General features: G+C 40.6%; 2 protein-coding genes across 5 annotated transcripts in view; one reads left to right on the top strand and one right to left on the bottom strand.

Moving 5' to 3' along the window:
* RIPOR2 (RHO family interacting cell polarization regulator 2) overlaps window positions 1–3738 on the top strand; it is a 49457-nt gene extending 45719 nt beyond the window's left edge. For both annotated transcript variants that reach the window (XM_031052994.2, XM_034060336.1), the window contains 3 exons: window positions 326–409; window positions 649–739; window positions 2162–3738. In XM_031052994.2, coding sequence (XP_030908854.2) covers window positions 326–409; window positions 649–739; window positions 2162–2262 — 276 coding nt within the window. In that variant the 3' untranslated portion in view covers window positions 2263–3738. The remainder of the gene's footprint in view (window positions 1–325; window positions 410–648; window positions 740–2161) is intronic.
* A 3459-nt stretch (window positions 3739–7197) lies between these two features.
* Window positions 7198–15507, bottom strand: GMNN (geminin DNA replication inhibitor). 3 transcript variants are annotated; one of them, XM_005153591.3, is made up of 8 exons: window positions 15426–15507; window positions 14848–14908; window positions 12982–13080; window positions 12473–12602; window positions 11749–11831; window positions 11560–11670; window positions 9779–9959; window positions 7198–8035 (listed from the first exon to the last, which is right to left on the bottom strand). In XM_005153591.3, the coding sequence occupies exons 2-8, from the start codon at window positions 14899–14901 to the stop codon at window positions 7995–7997; spliced, it is 699 nt and encodes a 232-aa protein (XP_005153648.3). In that variant the 5' UTR covers window positions 14902–14908; window positions 15426–15507; the 3' UTR covers window positions 7198–7994. The 3 variants fall into 3 exon arrangements, with proteins under 3 accessions (XP_005153648.3, XP_030908797.2, XP_030908796.2); XM_031052937.2 differs by having other exon boundaries at window positions 15385–15502; XM_031052936.2 differs by lacking the exon at window positions 15426–15507 and adding an exon at window positions 15147–15223.
* Window positions 15508–23340: the final 7833 nt, after the last annotated feature.

The following is a 23340-nucleotide window of genomic DNA, read 5'->3' as shown; positions in this document are numbered from 1 at the left end:
CCAAGGCCCATTTAAAGCTCTTTGGTAATTTATATGGGAAGGCTCTCAAGGATACAAGACTGTGCCTCTTGCTTTCACATGAACTGTTCCTCAACAAAGCTGACCTGAGATTACTAAGCAATAACTAGTGGCCTGGGCTGCAGATAGTTTCCTATCTGCTGTAGGGAATTATCCCACCATATTACCTGTAGCAGAGGCTGTGCTTCACCATCGCATGTGCTCACTTTAGTGATCCCTCTCCCTTTAGCAGGGCAGCAATGCCTCCACACTCCTGCTCCATACAGACACACATTTTCCTCAGTATTCTTCTTTATCTTTTTTTCAGGCCTTGATTTATTACTGTGAAGCACTAACCCAGCCCAACCTCCAGCTGCAGAAAGCAGCCTGCTTGGCTTTAAGGTTCCTCAAGGTAAGAGACAATGAATTCATTGTGGCTCTTGGCTTTACTTTAAAGAAAGGATATCTGAGAGGTACAAACAGCAAAATAGGAATTGCAACAGCAGCAGCAATAGTGTTTTTGTTTTGCATTGCTGCACTGCTTCCTTTTACAGATACTGTACTGTTTGGGAATGGTTTAGAAGCTCCATAGCAAAAACAGCCGGGCTCTGTGATGATGGCAAAGTTTATCTTATCTTTTGCACTTCCCAGGCTACTGAGAGTATTAAAATGCTGGTCACACTCTGTCAATCTGACAATGAAGAGATCAGAAAAGTGGCATCTGAAACCCTGCTCGCCCTTGGTGAGTTGCCTGTTTTAGAGCAGAATTCATTTTCTTTTTTGACAAAGCAGTATGTAAGATACCTAAGTTATGCAAAGCATAAGACTATAAATTGAAACAAAGCTTTACCTAGAGACTCAAACAGGTTAGAAAATATATATTCTTAAATATCATTTATTTTGAAAACTATGAAAATGAACCAGAAAGAGAGATTGAATTGTGTGAGCCTGGAGGATGAAGCAGAAAATTAAAAACAGCAAAGGAGAAGTTGGCAAACAGAAATAATACATAATGAATTTGCAAACCAAGCAGCATTTAGGATGCAGGATGAGCAGGCTGCCTGCTGCATCTCATAACCCCTCCTCTTGGAGGTCCCCCCCTTGTAGTGCCACAGTCACACTCTCAAATGCCATCAGCGCTGCCAAGTGTTCATTTATATGCTTATTTGGGCAGACCCTAGCCTGCAAGTCCTTCACACCATAACTCAGGCACCTTGCATTGACCCTCATTTGTCCTTGAGACAAGAGATACCCTGTTCATTAAACTGTAATCTAGCTGCCTAGCAGTGTGTGACTGCAAGCATGGCTGCACAGTTTCAGGGCATCCGTACTCAAACCAGTACAGTTTCAGGGCAGTAAAGTTGTATTTTAATGGCTTTTATATCAGGCATGAATTTCTACTGCATGTGTGTGCCCATCTGTGATTTTAGTTATGCAGACTCTTCAAATATACTCTCCTTCATTCACCAGTTCAACAGGAATTCACTCTGCTGTTGGATGTGTCAGTGCCCACATTATGAAACAACTTATGCAGGGACACTTCAGAAACCTCTGGGAGAGCTCTAGACAACACAGAGAGAGCATTTTGGCTCCTAATGGCCAATTCAGCATACTAAGCTCAGTCCTATCTTGAGGTGCACAGAGATGACAGTGCCTAAGAAAAAAGGGTTTGAGACACAAATAGTTGAATTTAGCAAATAGACTGCTTCTTGGTTGTCAGTGGTATAAGTGAAGAAGTGGCTAGACTCACTTATTTAAAGTGCTAGGAAGTGAGAACTGGGTAAGCTTTATACTGTCCAAAGTAGAAGTAGATAAACATCATCTCCCTCAAGTATATCATAGCTGCAACTGAGACCTTGATGAGTACCACAGGTCATCTAGTAAGCCAAGGGTACAGATACTGTCATCTAATCATACAAGGCACATCTGCCTCTGCTTTGCTGTAGATAAACCCAGGAAATTACATGAGAAAATAAAATAATTTGAATATTCAGAGCATGCTTAACTTTTCCATTTAATTTCTGAAGCTGCCTTCAGCAAGAGGAATTTTAAGGGGAAGAAGTTAGTGGCTGAACAGTACTTCCTAAGAGCAGAGAATCCAGTACTTCAAATGTTGTAGGGCAATGACTTAATACATGATTATGCATTAACATTTTGCATCCAGGTGAAGATGGGAGACTGGCATATGAACAGCTGGACAAATTTCCCCGGGAATTTGTTAGAGCTGGAAGCCGCCGTGGAACTGAAACTGCCACAGGTTTTTAGGTGGAAAAGCACCTGCCTACTCGTGACAGGCATTAAAGGAGGATGAGGCTGCACTTCAGTGTGGGGAGCAGAAGGAAGACTGAAGAATTCTAGAATGCCCTCAAATGTAGCAATTTACAGACCTCTTAAGGAAAAGCAACATTTAAAATCCAGCTTAAGGGTTCCTATTGGCTCCCCTTTGCAGCTCATGATGGAACAGCTGGATGCTGAGGAACTGTCCTGACCGATCAATAACGTATGATGTAATCACAGTTATTCAGCCTCAACAAACTTCCATGAGTTTTTAGAATTTGGCATCTTCATCTGTTTTATTGAGTATTGCATTTACTTCCTTGAAGTTGTCGTGAAAGCTTGAGATGTGCGATGCTGTATCTAAGGATAAGTCAGAGGCCACCTGAACAGGACACCAAAGAAGCCTTCTCTTGGTGTTCCCACCAACACTCCAGCAGCAAGGAACACCACTTGGCCTTCTCACTAATGAAATACAGAGCAAGTTTCTTCAAGTTTTGCCTCCAGAAACAGCATGATGTAAACCCTGGGAGGTGTCACTTTGGTGACTCATTCTAAATGCCTTCACTGGCCTTTTATTTCCTTTCTCGCCCTCCAGCAACAAGCTGTTATTAATGCAGAGATTTGTGAGGGGGATCAATCACGTAGGTTTCTGAAAACTAAATGAAAAGGTAAAGTGCATTTATTTGTTCCAGGAAGGAGTGAATACAGTTAATGTGAGTCCCCAAAGCCATTTGCTCCTGTAAGTTGCAGGCAGGCTTGGAGTTCATACACTCTAATTAGTGCATCATAGCTTTTTATAGTCATTTCAATACAATGAACTAGAACAAGTGGACCTAGAAGGCAGTAATAAACAGAGGGTGAATGCATTCCCCCCCTCCCCACTGCAAGGATGAAAGACAGCAAGTACTTCAAACTGTTGATTGTGAGCCTTAAGTTAACAGAGGAGGTGAATAGAATTTAACAGAAGAGTGTTCCTGTACTGTGTTCATTATGCATGAAATGCTATTTAGATGTCAGTTGACGTACCCAAATTTGCATAGGCTACATAGAAAAGATTGCAAACAGTTCACATCAAAAGGAAGCCTTGTGCGCCAAACACTTGGCAGGCCAGGGCCCTTTTGTTTGGGTTTTTTTTTTACTGTGAATGTTGTTACAACAGTGTACATATCTGTATATTTATAAATATATATTCTTCCTTTAATTAAAAAAGTACATTTTGTACAGTTCAAAATGCTTGTTTACTGAGGAAGACAGACTGTTTTTGCAGCAGGTGAAATAGCCATGTTATGGTTTTTATACCACACCTCTCCCATCAGCTGAATTCTTCCAAGGTGTCCTTTTGTACTGACTTCTGCTTCTTTTTTTATTATTTTTTTTCCTTTGAGTTTTGTGGCATTTGTACTCACCATATTTCCTATCACATTTAAGTTATAATAAAGATTATTTTTTAATTACTAAGCACAATCAGTCCATATGTATATTCCCTCTTTCTATCAGCAGCCTCTCTCCTGTGAGGCTCCTACAGCCTTCAAACATCCTGCAAGTCAGGTCCCAGTATCATAGGTAGCTCTTCCATCCACTACTTGCAGCTGGATCTGGGGAGAACTGTTAGGTCAAAACTTTATGACGAATCTCAGTTTAGTTAAAGTATGTGAAGTCACCTGCTGATTTCTTACAGCAGAGAAATGATTTGTGTTCCATACCAGATCAACTTCAAGACTTAGAAGAACATTAAAGTCTTACAGGAACATCAGAACAGGTGAACTACACATAGCAAGGACTGCTGCCTGAGGGCAGACAGAAGACTGCAACTTCTGCAGGGGTGAAAAGGCACAGCACTAACTTGTGTCTTAGTATGTGCAACACCTGCGTTTCCTTCTTTTTGCTGGACAAGATGGGGGTATGTGGCAAATTGTTTTAGTAATGGAAACAAACACACAAGCCACAGAAGTAGAAAAAGTAGAGAGGAAAGCATAGTGAAAACAACTGCTCTTAGTTGTACCTCTGCAAGGTGAACCAAAGCACTTCTTAAAAAAGCCAGTTATAAACTAAACTGCTATTTTAACTCCCCTTGTCTTAAGGGGAGGACTGTGCCCTCTCAGTGTTCCTTCTCTGGTTGCTTCAATGCAGGCCCTTGCTTCCACCCCAGAACATCAGCAAGAGGTATACAGTATTTAAAAAGATGAAAATGTTCTTATATTCATATTTCTGCCAAAATTTCCTACCTGTAATATATACTATCAGTCAAAGGCTTGCTTGTAATTTGCTATCACAGCACAGAACATGGTTTTGTTAACACAAAAGCCCCAGTGTCATCGGTTGCAGGTGCTACATCCTGAACTGTCACTCTGGAAGGAGCAGAGTTCACTTTCAAGTAAGCACTAGCACCTGACACTTCTGGCTAGTCCTAGTTTAAGTTTGGAGCAAACCAGCTTTGCCTATCCTTCAAGATAATCAAGAAAGGTTTCACAAGGACTAGTGGAAAATACGCTGAAGAGGCTCCAGGGCTGTTATGAGACTTTTGCTGGCTACTTCTTCCTTCTGTGAAGACAGACTTCTCAGACAGACAACAGTCCTTTTCCTCTTGGAGACATTCAGCCCCATGGCACAGACCTAGGGAATGCAGAACTGCCTATTGAGCAGAGTCAAAGCTGGAATGGAATGTATAGCTACTTTCATCTCACTGTAGTTTAAATCCACCTTTTGAGAAGTCCATTAACCTGAAACTGATCTGCTACACCATTATAACCATTAAAAAACATGTACACAGCTCATATGAACCAGGCAGGAGCAAATCCTCCTGTCAATAAAGTCAATGAGGAAATTCACAGGAGTTTAAGTGGGAGTGGTTAGACCACATTCAGTTCCTGTTGTGCTGAGACTGACAAGCTTGAACCTGGGACACAGATGTAGAGAGGCTAAATTTCACTTTGAGTGTTAATACTGTGTTAGAAAACTAACAAAGAATCATGCTTTAATATGATTCATGACAAACATATAAAATCACACTCTCAATTTAAGAACAAAACCAAACATCCCCATGACCCCAGGGTAATAAACCCTTGAAAAAGTGAACAAACTTTCAAAGTTCCAAAACCAGAAGGCAAATAAAAAGGAACAAGCACTATATTTGTCTCATAAATTACATGCTTTTATGCTTGCACAGCTGACAGTGCTGCCCTTTACTACCACACTAATGGAAGAACTCTCCTTTGTAGAAGAGGAAAACACAGACCTGCAGAGGTGAATGTAGCAAGAAGGATGCTTACTAATGAGCAAGAATGAACCAGATGGTAGTAAGTTACACCTTCCACTACATCAGGTTGCTTAAAGCCCCCTCCCTGTCATCGTTCAAGGACAGGTTGGAGGGGACTTTGAGCAACCTGGTTTAGTGGAAGGTGTCCCTGCCCATGGCAGGAGGGTTAGAACTGGGTGTTCTTTAAGGTCCCTTCCAACCCAAACCATTCTGTGATTCTCTGACAAATCCTTCTCCTCAGGGCTGCAGCAGGTTGACTAGAACAAACTTAAAGGCCTGGGCTGCCCCAGAAAAATACTTTAGGAAGAAGTTCCTGAAGTAACTTGGTAGCAGTGCAGACTGAGGAGACAAGGAGCTAATCAGGAAAAGTACACTGGGAAAAGGGGTTTGGTGCTTTTTGATTTTCACTTCATGCTTTTCATAGCTATGGTGGTTCTCACTACCCCTGCCATGCTGTTATTGTCTCTCTGTATTCTGCCTGGTAGACATAAACCCATAGTATCTCTATATTACTCTAGCTATAGCCACAGTGTAAGTTGGGCTGCCCAGAGCTTCATACTACTACCAAGACTCCTGTCTCCAGTATACCTTCAGAAAAAGCATCCATTAAACCTTTATCCTTTACTGCAGTCATATCCAGGTTATTGCTAACTTTAAACATTCAAAATCAGGAGTCACTACAACTGCCAGACCACACATCTTAAGTATGGACTCCTGCTTTGCAATGGAATTATCCCAACAATAGGATGCATAGCACCCTCTCCAAATGGCTGCAGTGTCCCTGAGGGTATGACAGAGGTATGGTCATACCCAAGGGTTTAACCTTGAACACAGCCAATCACATTTAATTTCAGGTGTCATATTTACAGAGCAGCAGCAAACTAATGTTTCTCAGAACACCATTAGCACTTGATGAACTACTTCGTGTTGTCACAAGACGGGAAATAGGAATTAACAATATGCAGTGAACATTTTCTGCTGAAGAAAATCGTAACAATGCAATTCAGCCTCAAGAACAACAGAGCATGGGAAACACACAGCCTTGGCAGATCTGCAAACCACCTGCTCAGAATCTCAAAGCCAGTTCTGAAAACAACCTCAGACAGCCCTCAAGGAAGAGTATAGGAATATGCATTCCACTTCCTTGCAAAACAGATGACCAGTGTCACTACTTACGCAACGCATGACAACACTCTGGGCCCTCATGTAAGCAACACAATGCCAACCACCAGTTTCAGTTGTTCAGTCAAGTAGTTATTACAGTCTAATTCACTTCTCTGTGCATTGTCTTAAGTACAATGGATGTTTACACCAAAAATTGTTATTTTTTTTGCTAAACTGGTTAAAAGCTTTTCCTCTCACAAACATCCACCTGTTTGCTTGTCCCCGAACAGCAGCTCCCTCTTCAAACAGCTGACACCTGCAAATGGCCCATCTCCCCACACTTCACTTACATGTCCAAAATCATTCTGTTGGGGCACATTTTTTTTATGGGAGAAGTGCTGGGATGGAGCAGGAGCATCCCGCTTCTCAGCAGCCATAGGATACTTCAGGGAAAAACAAGACTGTGGCCATAGTCCCTGCACTGAAAAGGAGTCAGCATGCTGGGCACGCGGTACACAAAAGCATTTATGACTTCTCAGAAAGAATCACATTATGCAGTTATGTTCCAGAAATGGTAATTTTATTCTGCTCAACAGAATGGTCTCTGTAATTTAGCTAGATATGACATGTCATTGTCTTCAGTGATGCTGATTTTCAGCTGTTACATAGCTATGTTTCAGTGGTAAATGAATTCCCTACATAATTAAACAAAGATAAGAGGTCAGATGGTTGTAAAAGAACTAATTACATAGATTTCTGTACAATTACTACACATTTGACAAGCCTTTCACATCTGCATACAAAGTTCCTAGGCTATGTAACATCACTTGACTGCATGCATGTTCCAAAAATGCTTGGGAATTTCAAGACAATAAATGAAACTTGTTCCTTTTTGAGGATGTTTAAGCAGTGATTAATGCATCATTTTAAACCTTCTGACAACACAATACTTCTGACATAATAGGCCTAGGGAGATTATTCAATCAAAGGTCCAAAACATCAAAGATGGAGACTGAGCATGTACATGGGTTTTATTTCTATGCCCTAAGTCTTGTCCTGCACCATCTTTTTTTCAGGAGTTGATACAGCAAACTATTCTCTCTAATGAGCTGAAATTAATAAAACCAAGAGAAGTAGGGATGCAGCTACTTAGGGGAGTCTTTTACTTAAAACATTAAAAAAAAAAATCAAGAAAAAGGACAAGATTTAAGTCTAATAAGCATTTTTCATGCCCATCTTGATGGAAATAAGGAAAAAACCATGCAAATCCTGGTTCTAACAGCAGCACCCATATTACAGCAGTTCACAGAGCAGGTGGTGAAATGGTGGAAAACAAGTTGCTCTTGCTCAGTTGCACTGGTCAGCTATTATGCAATAATGCTGTCCTCCCTCCTGCAGTCTCTGCAAATGCAAAATATTCCCAATGTTTAAAAATAAAGCCACCTCTGAAAAATGTCTGTTAACTATGAATACCTCAAACTGAATCGCACTGCATGAAGTTATAACTAAGGTTTCATGCTTTTCTGTATTTACTATTGAAGAACTGCTGACATTAAGATTGCTTAAGAAACAGAGATAGTTGTCACTTGACAGTATTATCTTTTTTTTCTTTGAACAGAAAACAAAGGTTCCTCTACAAAGCAGTTATCCAGCATACAGCTGTTTTCTCTTAAACACAGCACCAGTACAAATTACAGGACTCCCCTTTGTCACCATTTCTTCACTGTAATGGAAAGGATTACATCTAAGCATCCTCTAGAGCACAAACTGTATGATGTAATCCTTTGCTTACAATGTTCCCAGGAAAACATGATGCCTCATGTTGTGGCACCAGATTCAAGGTGAAATAGAAAACAGAAGGAGTATTACTTCCTGTATTGTTTGACATTCCCCAAGTGTCCCAACTGAAATATATTGTGAAAAATCTAACTTACTGACAGAGGCAGGGAGATAATAAGATATGGAAGGAATCTAAAGGTGCTCATCCAATAACTCCACAGATCTTTTTCACACATACCCTGAAGCACCCATTTTCACAAAGCCTGATAAGACTCATAAACAAGAATCTCTCCAAGTACTTCTGCCTCCTGAAAGCCACTCAACTTTAAGATCTTCACTAGATATTGCAATGGCAGCCACCTTTTAAAGCCATTTAAGACCTTGTTACAGAACTGCTGAGTTCAGTCAGGACTGGAAAACTGTATTTAACTTACTCTTTCTACCTCAGTGCTTTCAACTGCAAGCATTTTTCACCTCATATGAATGCCAGATAAGATGGTCAAAGTTCCAAAGTGTGCTTTGTGTTCCTGTAAGCCCTTCAGAACATTACTATCTTGGTAAAAAGGTGCTTTATCTCTTTGTAAACACCAGAGCAGTACTTTGAAAACAGATACTGAGTCTCCATTCAGAACAGCTCTCAAGTGCAGTCAGCTGCATTGTCTCCATGCAAGTTTTCAATACAGCTGCTATTAGGAGCAAGAACACACCACCTTTTCTTCACAAGCAAATAAACGCATTTCTAAAACACTTTCTTTAAGCTCTGGTCTACAGAACTTGGAAAAGGCTCTCTTAAAAGACAGAAGTAATCATTTAAAACCCAAAAAGCATAAATCTAGACTCTTTATTATCTATTCTCAACTTTCTGAAGTCTCACCAACAGCACACAGGTTTTATTTTGCTTTCTCTATCCACCAAAACCATTCTATTCTCCAGAACTCTGGAAGTCAAGAGTTAAAAACTGCCCAGGTACTCAGTAAAAAACTCAAATGCTTTAACCTACAGCAGTCACAACTGATTTAAATCTAGAACTAGCAATTTCCCATTCAAATAAGAGGCAGCTTTAATAATGCAAAGATTTATTTATCAACTTTCATTATCATGTCAGACCAACTGATATTTACACAACAATTTGAAATACACAGTATTTGCATTTATACAAGCAACTAAGCACAGCCTGTGGTTAAGTTCTGGATGCAGTATCCAGGTACTCACTGTACATAATTCCAGTTAAAACCAACATCTGTAATGCTTCCACAAGAGTTTCTATACCTGAGAAGTTTTACTATATCCTTTCAAGAGGAAGTCTGCAATTAAAAGCCACATATATAAGCCTATTTAAAGATTATCATTCTTCCTGCAAATTACTTGTTTCCTTTGAAGCAAGATCCGATATACTCCCCCGTACGCCACATATTTGTGATGGTCCTTCCTCGGAAGCACTGCCTGCATCATCTGCACAGTTAAGCTCTTCATTTTCTTGTTTGGACTGCTTTAGAGACAGACTTTCCAGTTCATCAAGATCGTCAGGTGCTTGCCCAGTTAGCCTCTAGGAAAAAAAACAAAACAAACAAACAAACAAACAAACAAAAAAGAAAAACCAGGAGACAACAAATTTATTGCTTTCTACTTAACAGCCAGTGAAATAAGAATGTGCATATTAAACTAAGCAAGCTGATTATCTTCATTTGAGATTGTTGTGTAATTAAAGCATTCCTCAGTCTCAAAAATCTTAGACACTCTAGTTTAACTTAAATTGCTATGTCTAACTCACAGACTACATCTGCAGCTTTGCTGACTGTTAGGTCTTCCTTAGGTTCTTCACAGTAGGACAGGTTTTATGTTTGGCAACCTAAAATATGTGAATCAGCTTCCCAAGTTAAATATTACTAAAAATAGTACTATACAGGTTTAACTTTAGAAAAGATACTATATAGCAGATGGGGCTCAATTTTTAAGCCAAGATAAGGAAGTTACATTAAGTCTAGATGAATTAGAAGACCTGGCAGTTTCTAGCACTTACTGTTCAAATTAATAGTTCCTTATCTAAGGTGATCTAAGGAAGAAAAATAGGACTTTAAGAGGCTGCTCTTAAGGCTACTGGTTGTTTCATGTATCACTTAAGGCTTATTAAAGCCTCAGAAGTTAGCAGCTTACAACTAAGAGGTGCATCATTGAGGACCTGTAGAGAAGTTTCCAAGTACATTAGTTCTTTAATTCCTTAAGTCATTTAACACCTGTATGTGGGTTAATCACAAGCAGCACTCCCTAAATACCAAAAAAAGTAATTCATGTGTAGCAAATTAGTGGAGTCTCTCAAGACTGAGCTAAGTAACTAACCTGTTTACTTTATGTTGCTTGCAATAATTTTTCATTTTATTTCCACCTTTGCAGTCTAATCAAAACCAAAGTATTTGCCAGCCATCCAGCTACATGCTCCAGTTAAGAGCTCAATCCCTATAAAAACCACCTAGCTAGTAATTGTAGTATCAAGGTTCCATATTATTTATGACAGCTTCAGAGGCTGTTACAATCTGCTGCTGGTAGAGTCATGGAATCAGTGACAACTACATATCCCCAAGGACTTCTCAGAGGAAGCTGTTCTGAAATTTACAAGTTTATGAACATTACAGACTTCATGCATTAGACCTTTCCACAAAACTGGCAATTCCTTAGTTGACTTTAAAAAGCAAAGGTGTTTCCTTCTCCCTCTTGCTGGTCTTCTTCATGTGTCCCTGTTCCAGCTTTAGTTCCTCAAAGGGCACAACCAGTACAAAAACTTGGTTTAGCCAGCAGCCTCATAGAGTCTATTACACATTTGAATTCCAGGTCATCTCAAAGTGAAAAAGAACCCTTCTTTTCCTTGTCACCATCTCTAACATGCAAAGCCTGTGCTATGACAATAGGTTGAACCTTCCCTTCAGGAAAGGTCCCTCTTGGTACTTGTTACCCTTGTGGGTTCCAAGGTGGAAAAAAAATCATCCCCTAAAAGAGACCCTGCCTCTAGATTAGAACAAACCTACACGAAACATGTGAATAATTTAAAAAGGAGTGTTCTGGGAGCACACAAAAAAAGAAGCCATGATTCATTAAAAGCATCTTTGCTGGTTTCTCATTTTCATTCTACAACCAAAAATTCCTGTAAGTACCTCAATCATGCTGGTCATAAAGTGCACGTGTTCAGCAAGGGACATCAGCTCTTCATTTTCTTCTTTCAGGCGGGCAATTTCACCATCTTTCTGTTCAATTTCTTTGTGCAACTGAGTTCAAATAACAAAACGTTAAAACAGAAAGACACTAGTCACTAGTAAGGAAGTTGGTTATCTTTCACTAGCTACCTTTTCATTCTCTTGAAGCACTTCATACAGAGCTTTTCTCCTTTCTTCAGCGAGTTCCTTCCAATACTGAGGTGAAGGACTTTCTGAAGAAAGAAACTACAGTGAGCCTGTGCTAAGACTGAATTCTTGGGATCACTTTAAGAGATCTAATTTGTATATAAGTATTCTATAAACTGTGATAGTAAGAGCTCCCTCCATGTATTGCTTTCCCAGAAATTAGTTACAAATTTACAACTAGAAACATAAGCTTACAGAAAAGAGCTTACAATCTATACAGATGGTCATATTTGCAAATATCAATCTTAACATGTACTTTTTATCTTTGTAGAAGATAAAAGTCTTATTACCAAGTCACTGTCCATATTGGCCTTAATGGTTCTGAGAAACTGCACACACATCACACTATGCCAGAACAGGCTTTCACCTCAACTTAGTCACTTAAAAACTCATAGCCAAGCCAAATAACAAGCTACAGGACTTCTTAACACTGTTGCACACATCACTTTTCAGCTACCGGCAATCAAACTTGTTCTTAAGCATTGGCTATCTATACTGTATTTACCACTGTATAGACAATAAGTATCATTAATTCTTGCTAGGAATCACAGAAAAAAAAAAGTCCCTACAAAGCCCATATCCAACTGACAAAAGTAACGGCATTTCAAATTCTATTCCAATAGGAGCATAAAATGTGCAAGAGAATGTTTCAGGAATTACCACATACCTTTTATCATGAGATCTACAGCTTCAATAGCATCATTAATATTCTCACTTTCTTGCTCCTTTATCACGGACACCTCAGCTTGACAAGCCTTTGAGGTTAACTTGCATTTCCTTTTGACTGAAGATTTCTTCTACATAGAAGACAGGCAGGTTTAACTTCAGAGCAACGTTCCAGCTTTTTCTTAAAAAAACAAAGACCTGTAAATCTGCTCACTATGACTGAAAATAAGTCTTCGTATGCCCTGCTTTTTTTGCATTATAGTACTAATTTACACACATCTTCTTTATACCCATAGGTTTATCAAAAGAAAAACAGCAAGCATTTTTCTGAAGTACTTAGAAATTGATAGTTTTTAATATTAATTGTTAAAACAATAGTAAGCTTAAGTTGTGTCATACTTATTAGCAGATTATGTTTTTCAACAATATTGGTTTTCAGTTAAGAGCTCAAAAGCATTTCACTACAAGTAGAAATAATTACACGTCTACAAGTTATCTTTTAAGTCATACCTCATTACGTCTGCCAACTAGGCAACCTGTTGCTGAAGGCTGGATCATTTTAAGAGTCCGTCTTGGGGCAGCACTGCTTGTGGTGTCTGTGAGGTACTTCTAGAAGGAAGAACACAGCTTCAGACATTTGCCACTTATCTCTCCATAGAATGAGGCTTCTGAATTCGTCATGTTTCTATTAAGGTAACACATGGTTCACCTTTGCAAAAGAAAAAGGTGATACCCTAGCCTATGTTAAGGCTTGTGTAAAGGAAAGCTAGTTACTTGTAGCAGAGATGAATCTTAATCACATGAAGCAATGTTCAGTCCTTGCCTCTGGGAAACCCCCTTCATGAAGGAACCTGAAAAGGTCTTCCAGCAGAAATATTCCAACTGGATTTCAAAGCCAGTTACAATGCAGTGACACACAAACTTTAGCTGAAGCTCTCAAAGTTGTATTTGACATCAGCAGTCTTAGATTTCAGGGGACATAGACAAAAGTGACTGCAATTGCAAGTTTATGTGGCTAAATCACAGGCAGTACCTGCTTTGGTTACCTGTGAACACACCCTCAAGTGGTGTTCATTTAAATATATGGGTTGCTTTGATTACCCATTAAAAGGTATCTAAAGCTTCCTTGCTTCGATACAGACAGGTTATTGTTTTGTATAAACAGTATGTTTATCATCTTTTCTGTCATGCATAAATACCTTTTTCCTGCATTAAAGCTTTCTGATTGGGTTGGTTACACAGCCACCACGAGATAGCAAACAATGGCAGACAACCAAGCAAGAATAGCCGGAGTACAATGCCATACCAGCGTGAGAAAGTGAGAAAGTTCCCGATTCACACTGTACTTGAGATGACAAGAGCTTGCATTTCCCACGGTAGTTTCTGCCACCAATCACCCTACTGTTAAAGTAAAGGCCAAACACTAACTGCTGTGGGAACAGGAGGCACACCGTGTGAGACACTGCTTGCTGCTATTGAAGGTTAAAGTATACTCTGCCAAGAAGTTATTAAGTAATACCCGAGTTAACACACTGAAAGAACAAAAAGCCACACTGAGAAACTTATACCCTAGAGTCACTACAAGACAAGATTATCACGTGTATAAATCAGAGTTAACAATTGTCAATTTTCATTAACACCAGAGGTTTTCATTATAACTCTGCTCCTCATACAGAAGGCTATTAGCCTCTATTTGTATTTGTACTGTTCCAATTAGGATCTATATTAAAAGGTTTAACAAAGGAACATTGTAACAAGAGTAAAATAAGTATAAACTTTAATATCTTATAAGCCACCTCTTAAAAAAAATCTGCATTATTTAAGCTTTTCCACCAATTCCACAGCAACTATGATTCATGAGGGTGACTTCAGAAACATAACTGCCTGCATGAATACTTCAGTTAAAGCATGCTCAAGCCAAGATCAACTTAACTCTTCGGCCCTATTTAAGGGCAGACTGCAGAACCCACTCTACAACCCCTTAGCAGCCAGACTTATCCAGTAGCCAAATTAGAGCAGGTAGCCAGCACCTAAATACCCAAGTCACATGGGAAGACAGCACACTCAGTGTCGAAGTAAAAAGGACTTGCTGAGCAGTAAGAAAAAAGCAGCTTTAACCTCGTATGCCCAAGCAGAGCAGTTCCCAAGCACACTGCCTGCCGTGAGGTTACCCAAGCCAACAGATCATAAGCCAGGTGGAAGGACGTTCTATTCCTTCAGCGGATATGAAACACGTGTTAGAGGGACCATTTCCTACAGAACTGAGCGTAAACCTCAGAACAAAGAAAATCTTGTGTTTGAGATACTCTTGATAACCGTTTAATTTCCATCCCCTCTCTGCCCCATATTCTAGCGTCAACACTTTAAAGCCTATACCTGCAAAGGTCCTGTTTTTTCTGCGCTCTGTTTCTGTTTCATTTTGGAATTCATAGGATCACTGAAAAAAACAAAAGAATTATTAACGCTCAGCTGCAAAGGAAGCTCGGGGACACTAGCTACAAGCCACTAGTTTCCCCTCATCAACTTTTATGGCAGCACTAACATTCAGTCATGAACCGCGCGGCTCTCGGGGTTCCTTCCCGTTACAGGCACTGCAAACGCAAAGCCCGAGGACACTCCCCGCGTCGCTGACACCGCCTTTACCACAGCAGCCCACCACAGACACCGCCACGAACCACAGTCCCGCTGTCCCTTCCTGCACGGATGAGAGGTGGGAGAGCGCCACAGCCGCACACCCAAGATGGCGGAGGGATCCCCCCGCCAACCAAGCCTGCAGCACCCCTCCCAACCTGCCGCCGCGGCCAATAGGGAAGCGAGGCAGGAGCCCGCCAAGACCCAAACGCCGCCATGCAAACCTGCGCCCACCTCGCTCCCAAAAGCTCCAGCGAGAGTGGCCTCATCTGCTCCACTCACCGCACGCACCCAGCGAGCTCCCCGACCTCGGCCCGGCTCACCACTACCAGCAGCCGTTCACCCAGCCTCAGCTCAACGCACACCCAACCAGCTGCCCGTTCCTCCTCGGCGTGCGGCTTTAAGGAGCGCGGAGAGAGGGGGCACAGCCACGTGATCAGACGCCGCTCTCCGAGCCAATCGTGGGCCGCGCTCTTTACCACAGCCGGGGGAACCACGCCCCGCGGGCCACTGGCGGGAGGACCGAGGGCGAGGGAGGCGGAGCGGAGCGGGCGCTTTGAGGGGCCCTGGGCGGGTGGGATAAGCGGGAGCGTAGATCGGGAGGAGTGAGTGGTGCTGGAGGCGGCCTGAGGAGCACTTCTGTGTTAGGTTTGGTGTTTGTAGTTGTGTATCGTAAGTGTAAGCCTTCGGGATGGGGGAATTGAAAAGAAATCTCCCTTGGGATGTCTACTGAAACGCTGGGGAAAGATTGGAGGAGCCCAAGGAGGAACTGCAAGGAGACAAGGTCTAATGAAATGTTTCTTATAGTGGTGGCTGCTGTACGAATAAGTGGAGAGAAATGGCCGAAGAATGGAACATTGGATTATGATGTGTTGTTTCACTCAGTGTTGGTTTTGAAAAGAGAGGGAAAGTGGGATGATGAATTGTTTCTCACTTCGTGAAATCTCCCAGGAATCTCTTAGGAAATAGAAGAAGCAGTACTCCCAGTTGTGTGGGCTGGAGAAATAGCTGTGAGATTGAGACGTGCCAAACTAGTAAGAGTTGAGCTTAAACCAGGATCAATACAGGTAACATTGAAGCAGTATGTTTAAAACTATAATCTAGAATGGGGTTAGTGCCAATCATTCAGAAGTTTATTAGATACAATTTGTTAAAGGAATGTAAATCTAAATATAGCACCAGTGAAAAAGACAGATTGAGAGAACCTTAGGTTAGTTCAAGATTTAAGGGCAATAAATAAGATCGTCCAAGATGCTAATCCCATAATAACCAACCTGTACACTTTATTAACTGCCCTTACAGGGGACCAAGGTTGGTTTACAGCTTTAGACTTGTAAGATGCCTTTTTCTGCACACCTCTTGATTTAGAGAGTCAGGAGCTATTCGTTTTTGTACAGGAAAACCCTGAGGCGGGAGGAAAACGCAATACACATGGACAGTCCTTCCACAAAGGTTCAAGAATAGCCATATAATGTCTGGAAACCAACTAGCTAAGGAGTTGGAATTACTGTGACAAGAAAATACAGACAGGATGGTGCTGCAGTATGTAGATGACATTGTAATAGCAGCAGAACCTCAAGAACAGTGTGCCATATTGACTATCAGCCTGTTAAATTTTCTGGGTCTCAGCAGATATAGGATATCGAAGGAAAAAGCACAAATTGTGCAAGAAACTGTAACCTGCTTGGGCTTTGAGATTATAAAAGGCAAATGAGCACAGAACGAAAGCAGGCCATCTGTCGCCTGCGGGCGCCACTGAGTGCCTGTGAATTGCAGGCATTTCTAGGAATGGCCGGATGGTGTCGCCTATGGATTGCAAATTACGGACTTCTAGTTAAACTGTTAGGTGAGATGCTAAGGAACGACTGTCAGACGCCAAGTTGGAGGGGACGGAAAAAGGCAGCACTGTCTTTAAAAGATTAAAACAAGTACTGACGAAAGCTCCTGCTCTGGGGCTGCCTGATCCCACTAAAGCTGTTGAATTGTTCACTTATGAAAGGCAGGGAGTAGCACTGGGAGGTTTATCACATCTGGGAAATTCAAGATGAGCTGTGATGTATTTTTCCAAACAATTGGACACTGTAAGCTAAGGATGGTCAGGATGTTTCAAGTCTGTTGTAGCAACAGTACTGTTAATACACGAGGCTCGTAAATTCACTTTGGGACAGAAAATGATAGTACATGTTCCACAAATGGTTCTTAAAGAATTGGACCAGAAAAGAGTGCATTGGTTGTCTGCTAGGAAGCATCTTGAAATACCAAATGGTATTGTTCAAACAGGATGATGTTGTGCTCAAAACAACAGCCACTGTCAATCCTGCCATGTTTCTTTCATCCCAGCTGATAGAAGGGATATCTGAGCATGACTGTCTACAAACCACTGAAGAAGCCTGTTCCAGTCATCCGGACTTGAAGGATGTTCCATTAAGAAAACTGGACTACGAACTATATAACATAAGGACATGGAGCTGTTGGATCAAGTCCAGAGGAAGGCCACAAGGATGATAAGAGGGCTGCAGCACCTCCCACAGGAAGACAGGCTGAGAAAGCTGGGGCTGTTCAGCCTGGAGAAGAGAAGGCTGCGTGGAGACCTCATAGCAGCCTTCCAGTAGGTGAAGGGGGCCTACAAAGATGCTGGAGAGGGACTCTTCATCAGGGATTGTAGCGATTGAAGAAGGGGTAAAGGGTTAAAACTTACACAGGGGAAGTTTAGGTTAGATACAAGGAAGAAGTTCTTTACTGTAAGGGTAGTGAGGCACTGGAATGTGTTGCCCAAAGAAGTGGTAAATGCTGGCAGAGTTCAAGGCCTGGCTGAACAGAACCTTGGGCGACATGGTCTGGTGTGATGAGTCCCTGCTCACAGCAGGGGGGTTGGAACTTGATGATCTTAAGGTCCTTCCCAACCCAAACTTTTCTATGATTTTATAAATATCCATAAATATTCTATGATTCTATATACAGATGGTAGTATTTTTATGTGAGAAGGGAAGCATATGTTGGGCTGTGTAGTGATCACTGCTAAGGATGTAACAGAAGTGATGTCCCTTCTCCCGAAAACATCAGCACAAAAGGCAGAACTGATAGATGTCACCCATACCTTGGAACTGAGCAAAGGAAAAGATGTCTGTATTTGGATGGACCTTTGGAGTAGTTCTTGCCCATGGAGCCATATAGAAAGAAAGAGGATTACTTTCAGCACAAGGGACTGAGGTCAAAGATGCTGACCACATTGTTTAGACAGTGTCAGACTTCCTAGAAGAAAAACTATTATGCCCATCAATTGTGAAAAACCATTCAAGAACAGGGAAACAGATAAGCAGATTTAGCAACAAAAGCGGCTGTAGAAAAAGGCATTGAAATGGAAGGTGAAGTGTTAGCCCTAATGCCAGAAAAGAGACTTGTTTTAACTGAAAACCCCAAACATGACCTTCAAGACGAAAAATTCATTGACACTTTACAAGCACAAAACCAGGAAAAGGGATGGGCGGTGACCCCTAATGGACAAATAGTAATACCTCACTTTCTGATGAGAAAAATCATGAAAGAGGAACATGTTAGAGTACATTGGGGATTTAAAAATGGATTGAAACACCTCCAGAAAGCTGTTATTAGCTGAAATACAATAGAAGTTGTGAGATCTGTTACAGAGAGAGATGAAATTTGTAGTAAAAATAATCCTAACACTCAGAATAAAATGTTGTTAGGGACCAATAAACAAGATAATTTACCCAGAGAGTTTTGGAAAATAGATTTTACTGAACTGCCAAGAAAAGGGGGATGGAAATACTTGCTTGTTCTAATAGACACATTTACTGGCTGGCCAGAAGCCTTTGCATGCACACCAAAAGAGTGAGAGAAGTGGTAAAATGCTATTAAAAGAAATGATTCCATTATTTGAAATTACTTTGGGAATGTCATCAGATAGGGGCTCGCATTTTATAGCAGAAGTTCAACAAATGAGTAAAATATTGTGAATTTCTTGGGATTTGCATACACCATATAGACCTCAGTCAAGTGGAATGGTAGAAAGAATAACACAAAACTCAGCTGGAAAATACATGTCAGGACACATTTATGACTTGTGTACAGGTTCTATATCTTGCTTTGGTGAGAATAAGGGTTAATATACACTTATCTCTAATCCAAAATATTACCCAATTCCTGTACAAAAATGAGATTGTTGGATTTGCACCCAGCGCCTAAGGATTCTAGTCAAAGGTTATCCTTAATAGGAATCCCACTTCCACATAATGGCTCTTGGACAAATTTTGGAGCAATACCACTCTTGAAAAGATCCAGTGTTACAAAGTGGGAAACATACTGGAAAAAAACCCCAATTCTATTAGAAGAAAATATTACATGTGCCTGTTTAGTGAGTTCAGGAAATGGTATCTCTGTGGGAAAACTCTCATGTTGTAATGAGACGCTTTCTTAACATGACAAGCATAGGCCCTGAATTTCAATGACTGAATTACACTGGTCTTCTAGTTCCAGCAGGAACAGGATGTTATTGGCTATGTGGCACAACTGCTTGGGAAATATTACCCTAGGATACAGAGGAGCATGTACCTTTGGAGCTTTAGTTCCTAACATCACAATTATTGACAGACCATACCAGCAAGGAGTACAGTAAACAGGGTTCGTAGTGCTATAGCTGACAGACCCCATGGCTTTCACAGTTTTATGAGATGGTTCTTCCCATGGCTTGGGGTAAGGGAGTTAGAGAAAAACACAATAAACATTACAACAGTAATAGAAAACATTGAAAATAAAACCGTTTGTGCCATATAGGCTTTGCAGATTGAAGTATCTAGCCTGTCAAATGTAGTGATCCAAAACAGGAAGGACCTTGATTTGTTTTTGCTTCACAAGGCGGTGTTTGTACTATCATAAATACAGCTGTTGCATGTATATTGATCAAAGTGGCAGAATTACTATGGATTTGGAAGAGATCTGGGATCACACTAAAGTTTTACATGATGTTACCACAGATTACACTTCTTGGGGATTCCAAGAAATACAGGATAAACTTAACTCTTGGCTGTCAAACTTGTCCTGGTTAATTTCTTTTTTTTTTTTTTTTTTTTTTTGTTGGAATAATCTTGACTATCCTAATTTGTATCCCTGCCTGTATGGTGATACAAATGTTGTAGTTGTTATAATCAAATATGTTTCAAAATTGGGTACAAAGGTTTAGTTATGAGGGTCTCTGATGACGATCCATCAAAAACTCTCATACGAAAAGGGCAGACTTGATCCCTTGAATTATTTGTAAAATACTTGATTCTGAGTATGTAGCTTCTATAAATAATCAACCTGGAGGCAAGGTCATGTTTCGAAACATCTGCAATAAGCAATGACAAGTCAACATTCTGAAGAGCAAAACAGGAAAGATCAGAAGAACCTGGTTTCCACAGAAGGAACTGTAACCAGTTCAGACTGGTAGTCTGCAAGCAACTACTGTGACAAGTTATGCAACATGTCTGAACAGCACATGCTCATTATCAGAGTTTAACTGAAGGACACTGTATACTGGCCCTAAAAGACCACCAGAGCCCCTCAAAGGACCTCAGGCTCAATGGTACATGTGGAATGTGAATGTAAATATTTGAATTAGTTCTTGGGAGAGACTGCCTCTTTCCAAGAAATGGGTTGCATATGCACGTTTTGTACAATAAAAGGAATGAATTTTGTGCAACTCAGTGGACACGCTAGGTGGAGCAATCCTGTGTGTTCCTAGCACTGAATAAATACCTGCTTTCTAAAACTCCAAAACGAGTCTTAGAGAGTATTTCCTTTACACCAAATTTTAGGTAACAAGGCTGGACTCATCTGGACTGAGTAAAGCTGTAGGAAATTAAACACACAAGCACTGCCTGGTGCTCATCTTAGCTATTGAAAGGTTGCATAGAAGGTCTATTGGTTCTATATTCAAAATCTCCTTGTAGCTTGAAAACAGGTGCAAAGTCTATCTGACTGCTTTGTCACTCCCCAAACTTACCATCATTTATGAAGATATTGTACCAAACCAAATTGAACCATGTATCCACTTCACTGCCATCACTCCTATCTAAATACAGTACAATTTGCAAAAAAAAAGGGGAGAAAATTAACATGGTTAAGCCACAGCAACTGATAGCAACAATAATTTTGCATATGATATAGACTACAAGTCTCCATTAATTATGCATAAGGTATGCTGTTAAGGTTGTTAGGAGCCACTTTATGATTATGTTCTTGCAAATATTTGCATTTTTATCTTATATTTATGATAATAGAATCTTCTGCTGACTTGTGAGTAAATGGTTGTACAGTTAAGCACACATTCCTTGCAGTGAAGGTCTCATAGCTGGAGTAGATATCAACACTTTTTCTAGGCAACTTGATGGAGCTATTAGAAATTGGGATCATTACAGAGAGAAGCATTTATATAGCATGCCACTCTGTCAGTCTTCTGTTTGTGAAGAAACTGTATAGTACCTAGGAGCATGTCTTAAGGGGAATGTGACGGTGTGATGAAAGAAGGAAGGGCAGAATATAAATAAGGATGCATTAGGAAATCTGTAAACAAGGATAAGGAAAGAAAGCTAATCTCTCTTGCATAAACTTGTTCAGTTTCCCATTGACCCATTTAAACTTTCATCGCCCACAATATCCTTTGGAAAGTACTTCTAGAGTTGTCTAAAGAGCCTCCTCCTTTTTTTTGGAGGGGGGGAGAAACTAAAAATTATACAAAAATCTCACAAAAAGTAATCATAGAATCATAGAATAGTTAGGGTTGGAAAGGACCTTAAGATCATCTCGTTCTAACCCCCCTGCCATGGACAAGGACACCTCACTCTCAGAAATGTCGCCCAAGGCTCTGTGCAACCTGGCCTTGAACACCGCCAGGGATGGAGCATTCACAACTTCCTTGGGCAACCCATTCCAGTGCCTCACTACCCTCACAGTAAAGAACTTCTTCCTTATATCCAATCTAAACTTCCCCTGTTTAAATTTCAACCCATTACCCCTTGTCCTATCACTACAGTCCCTAATGAATAGTCCCTCCCCAGCATCCCTGTAAGCCCCCTTCAGATACTGGAAGGCTGCTATGAGGTCTCCACGCAGCCTTCTCTTCTCCAGGCTGAATAGCCCCAACTTTCTCAGCCTGTCTTCATACAGGAGGTGCTCCAGTCCCCTGATCATCCTCATAGCCCTCCTCTGGACTTGTTCTAACAGTTCCATGTCCTTTTTATGTTAAGGACACCAGAACTGCACAGACTTAATTTCCACTTTGAAAATCACATCAGCAAATAAAATTTCCTTGATAACTACAAATTATATTAATTACAAACTGTAATAATTCCTGGTTTTATGACTGAAGGTTAATTTTAAATAGGGGTTATGGCATTTTAAATGCAAAATTCTGTCAACCCAATGCTAGGAAAATACATAGTTATTCAGACTGAGTGCAATATAATGTATTTTAGCTTATTTGGCTTATAAAAAAACCCAAACCTCTCTGTCATGAATACCTAGAACTATTTGCACTTCAGATAAGCCTAAGTAAACACAGTGAGGTTTCGCATACAGCCCAGCTAATTTGATAGATTATGCACAACAGTGTGTGATTTTTAAAGCTTTTGTACACCATTGCTACTAATAAATGTCATCAGTTCTTATAGCAAATGACAGCTGAAAAAAAGCTTCTTGGGAGTTCTTCATGTACTTAGCGAACATGGCTTAGTGGTGGACTTGGCAGTCCTGGGGTAAAGGTTGGACTTGATGATCCTAAAGGTCTTTTCCAGCCTAGCTGATTCTATGATTCCAGGAATCTGGGAACACAGGAGTAGGTGGAAAGGCACTACATAGTCTCTACTACCTCTGGGGTGCGGTCTTGCCTAGATTCCAGTGTGTGGAAACTTCCTCAGCATTACACACAGAGTTTGGACCTGGCTAGCTGAATCAAATACTGGCAAAATGGTGTTTCTACTTGACAGCCACATTCTATCTACCTTTTGTCAAGGCCTTTTGCCAAGGCTCTGTAACCTACAGATAATTATCTAGCTCTAGAGTGCTTAAGGACTCTATTTCTACCTGCTACATTAAGCGCAGGTAAACTACATTGTAATTTTGTGTTTCATAAATGACACTAATAAGTAAATATCGTAAACACTTTTCTTTTTTTTTTATTTAACATAAACTACTACTGTAATTATTTTAGATGCAGAAAACTACTGTGGAGAGAGCCAAGGG

This window comes from Melopsittacus undulatus, chromosome 1 (assembly GCF_012275295.1).
Source record: "Melopsittacus undulatus isolate bMelUnd1 chromosome 1, bMelUnd1.mat.Z, whole genome shotgun sequence".
NCBI lineage: Eukaryota > Metazoa > Chordata > Aves > Psittaciformes > Psittaculidae > Melopsittacus > Melopsittacus undulatus.
The sequence above is the reverse complement of the archived record's forward strand: the minus strand, read 5'-3'. Positions and strand labels throughout refer to the sequence as shown.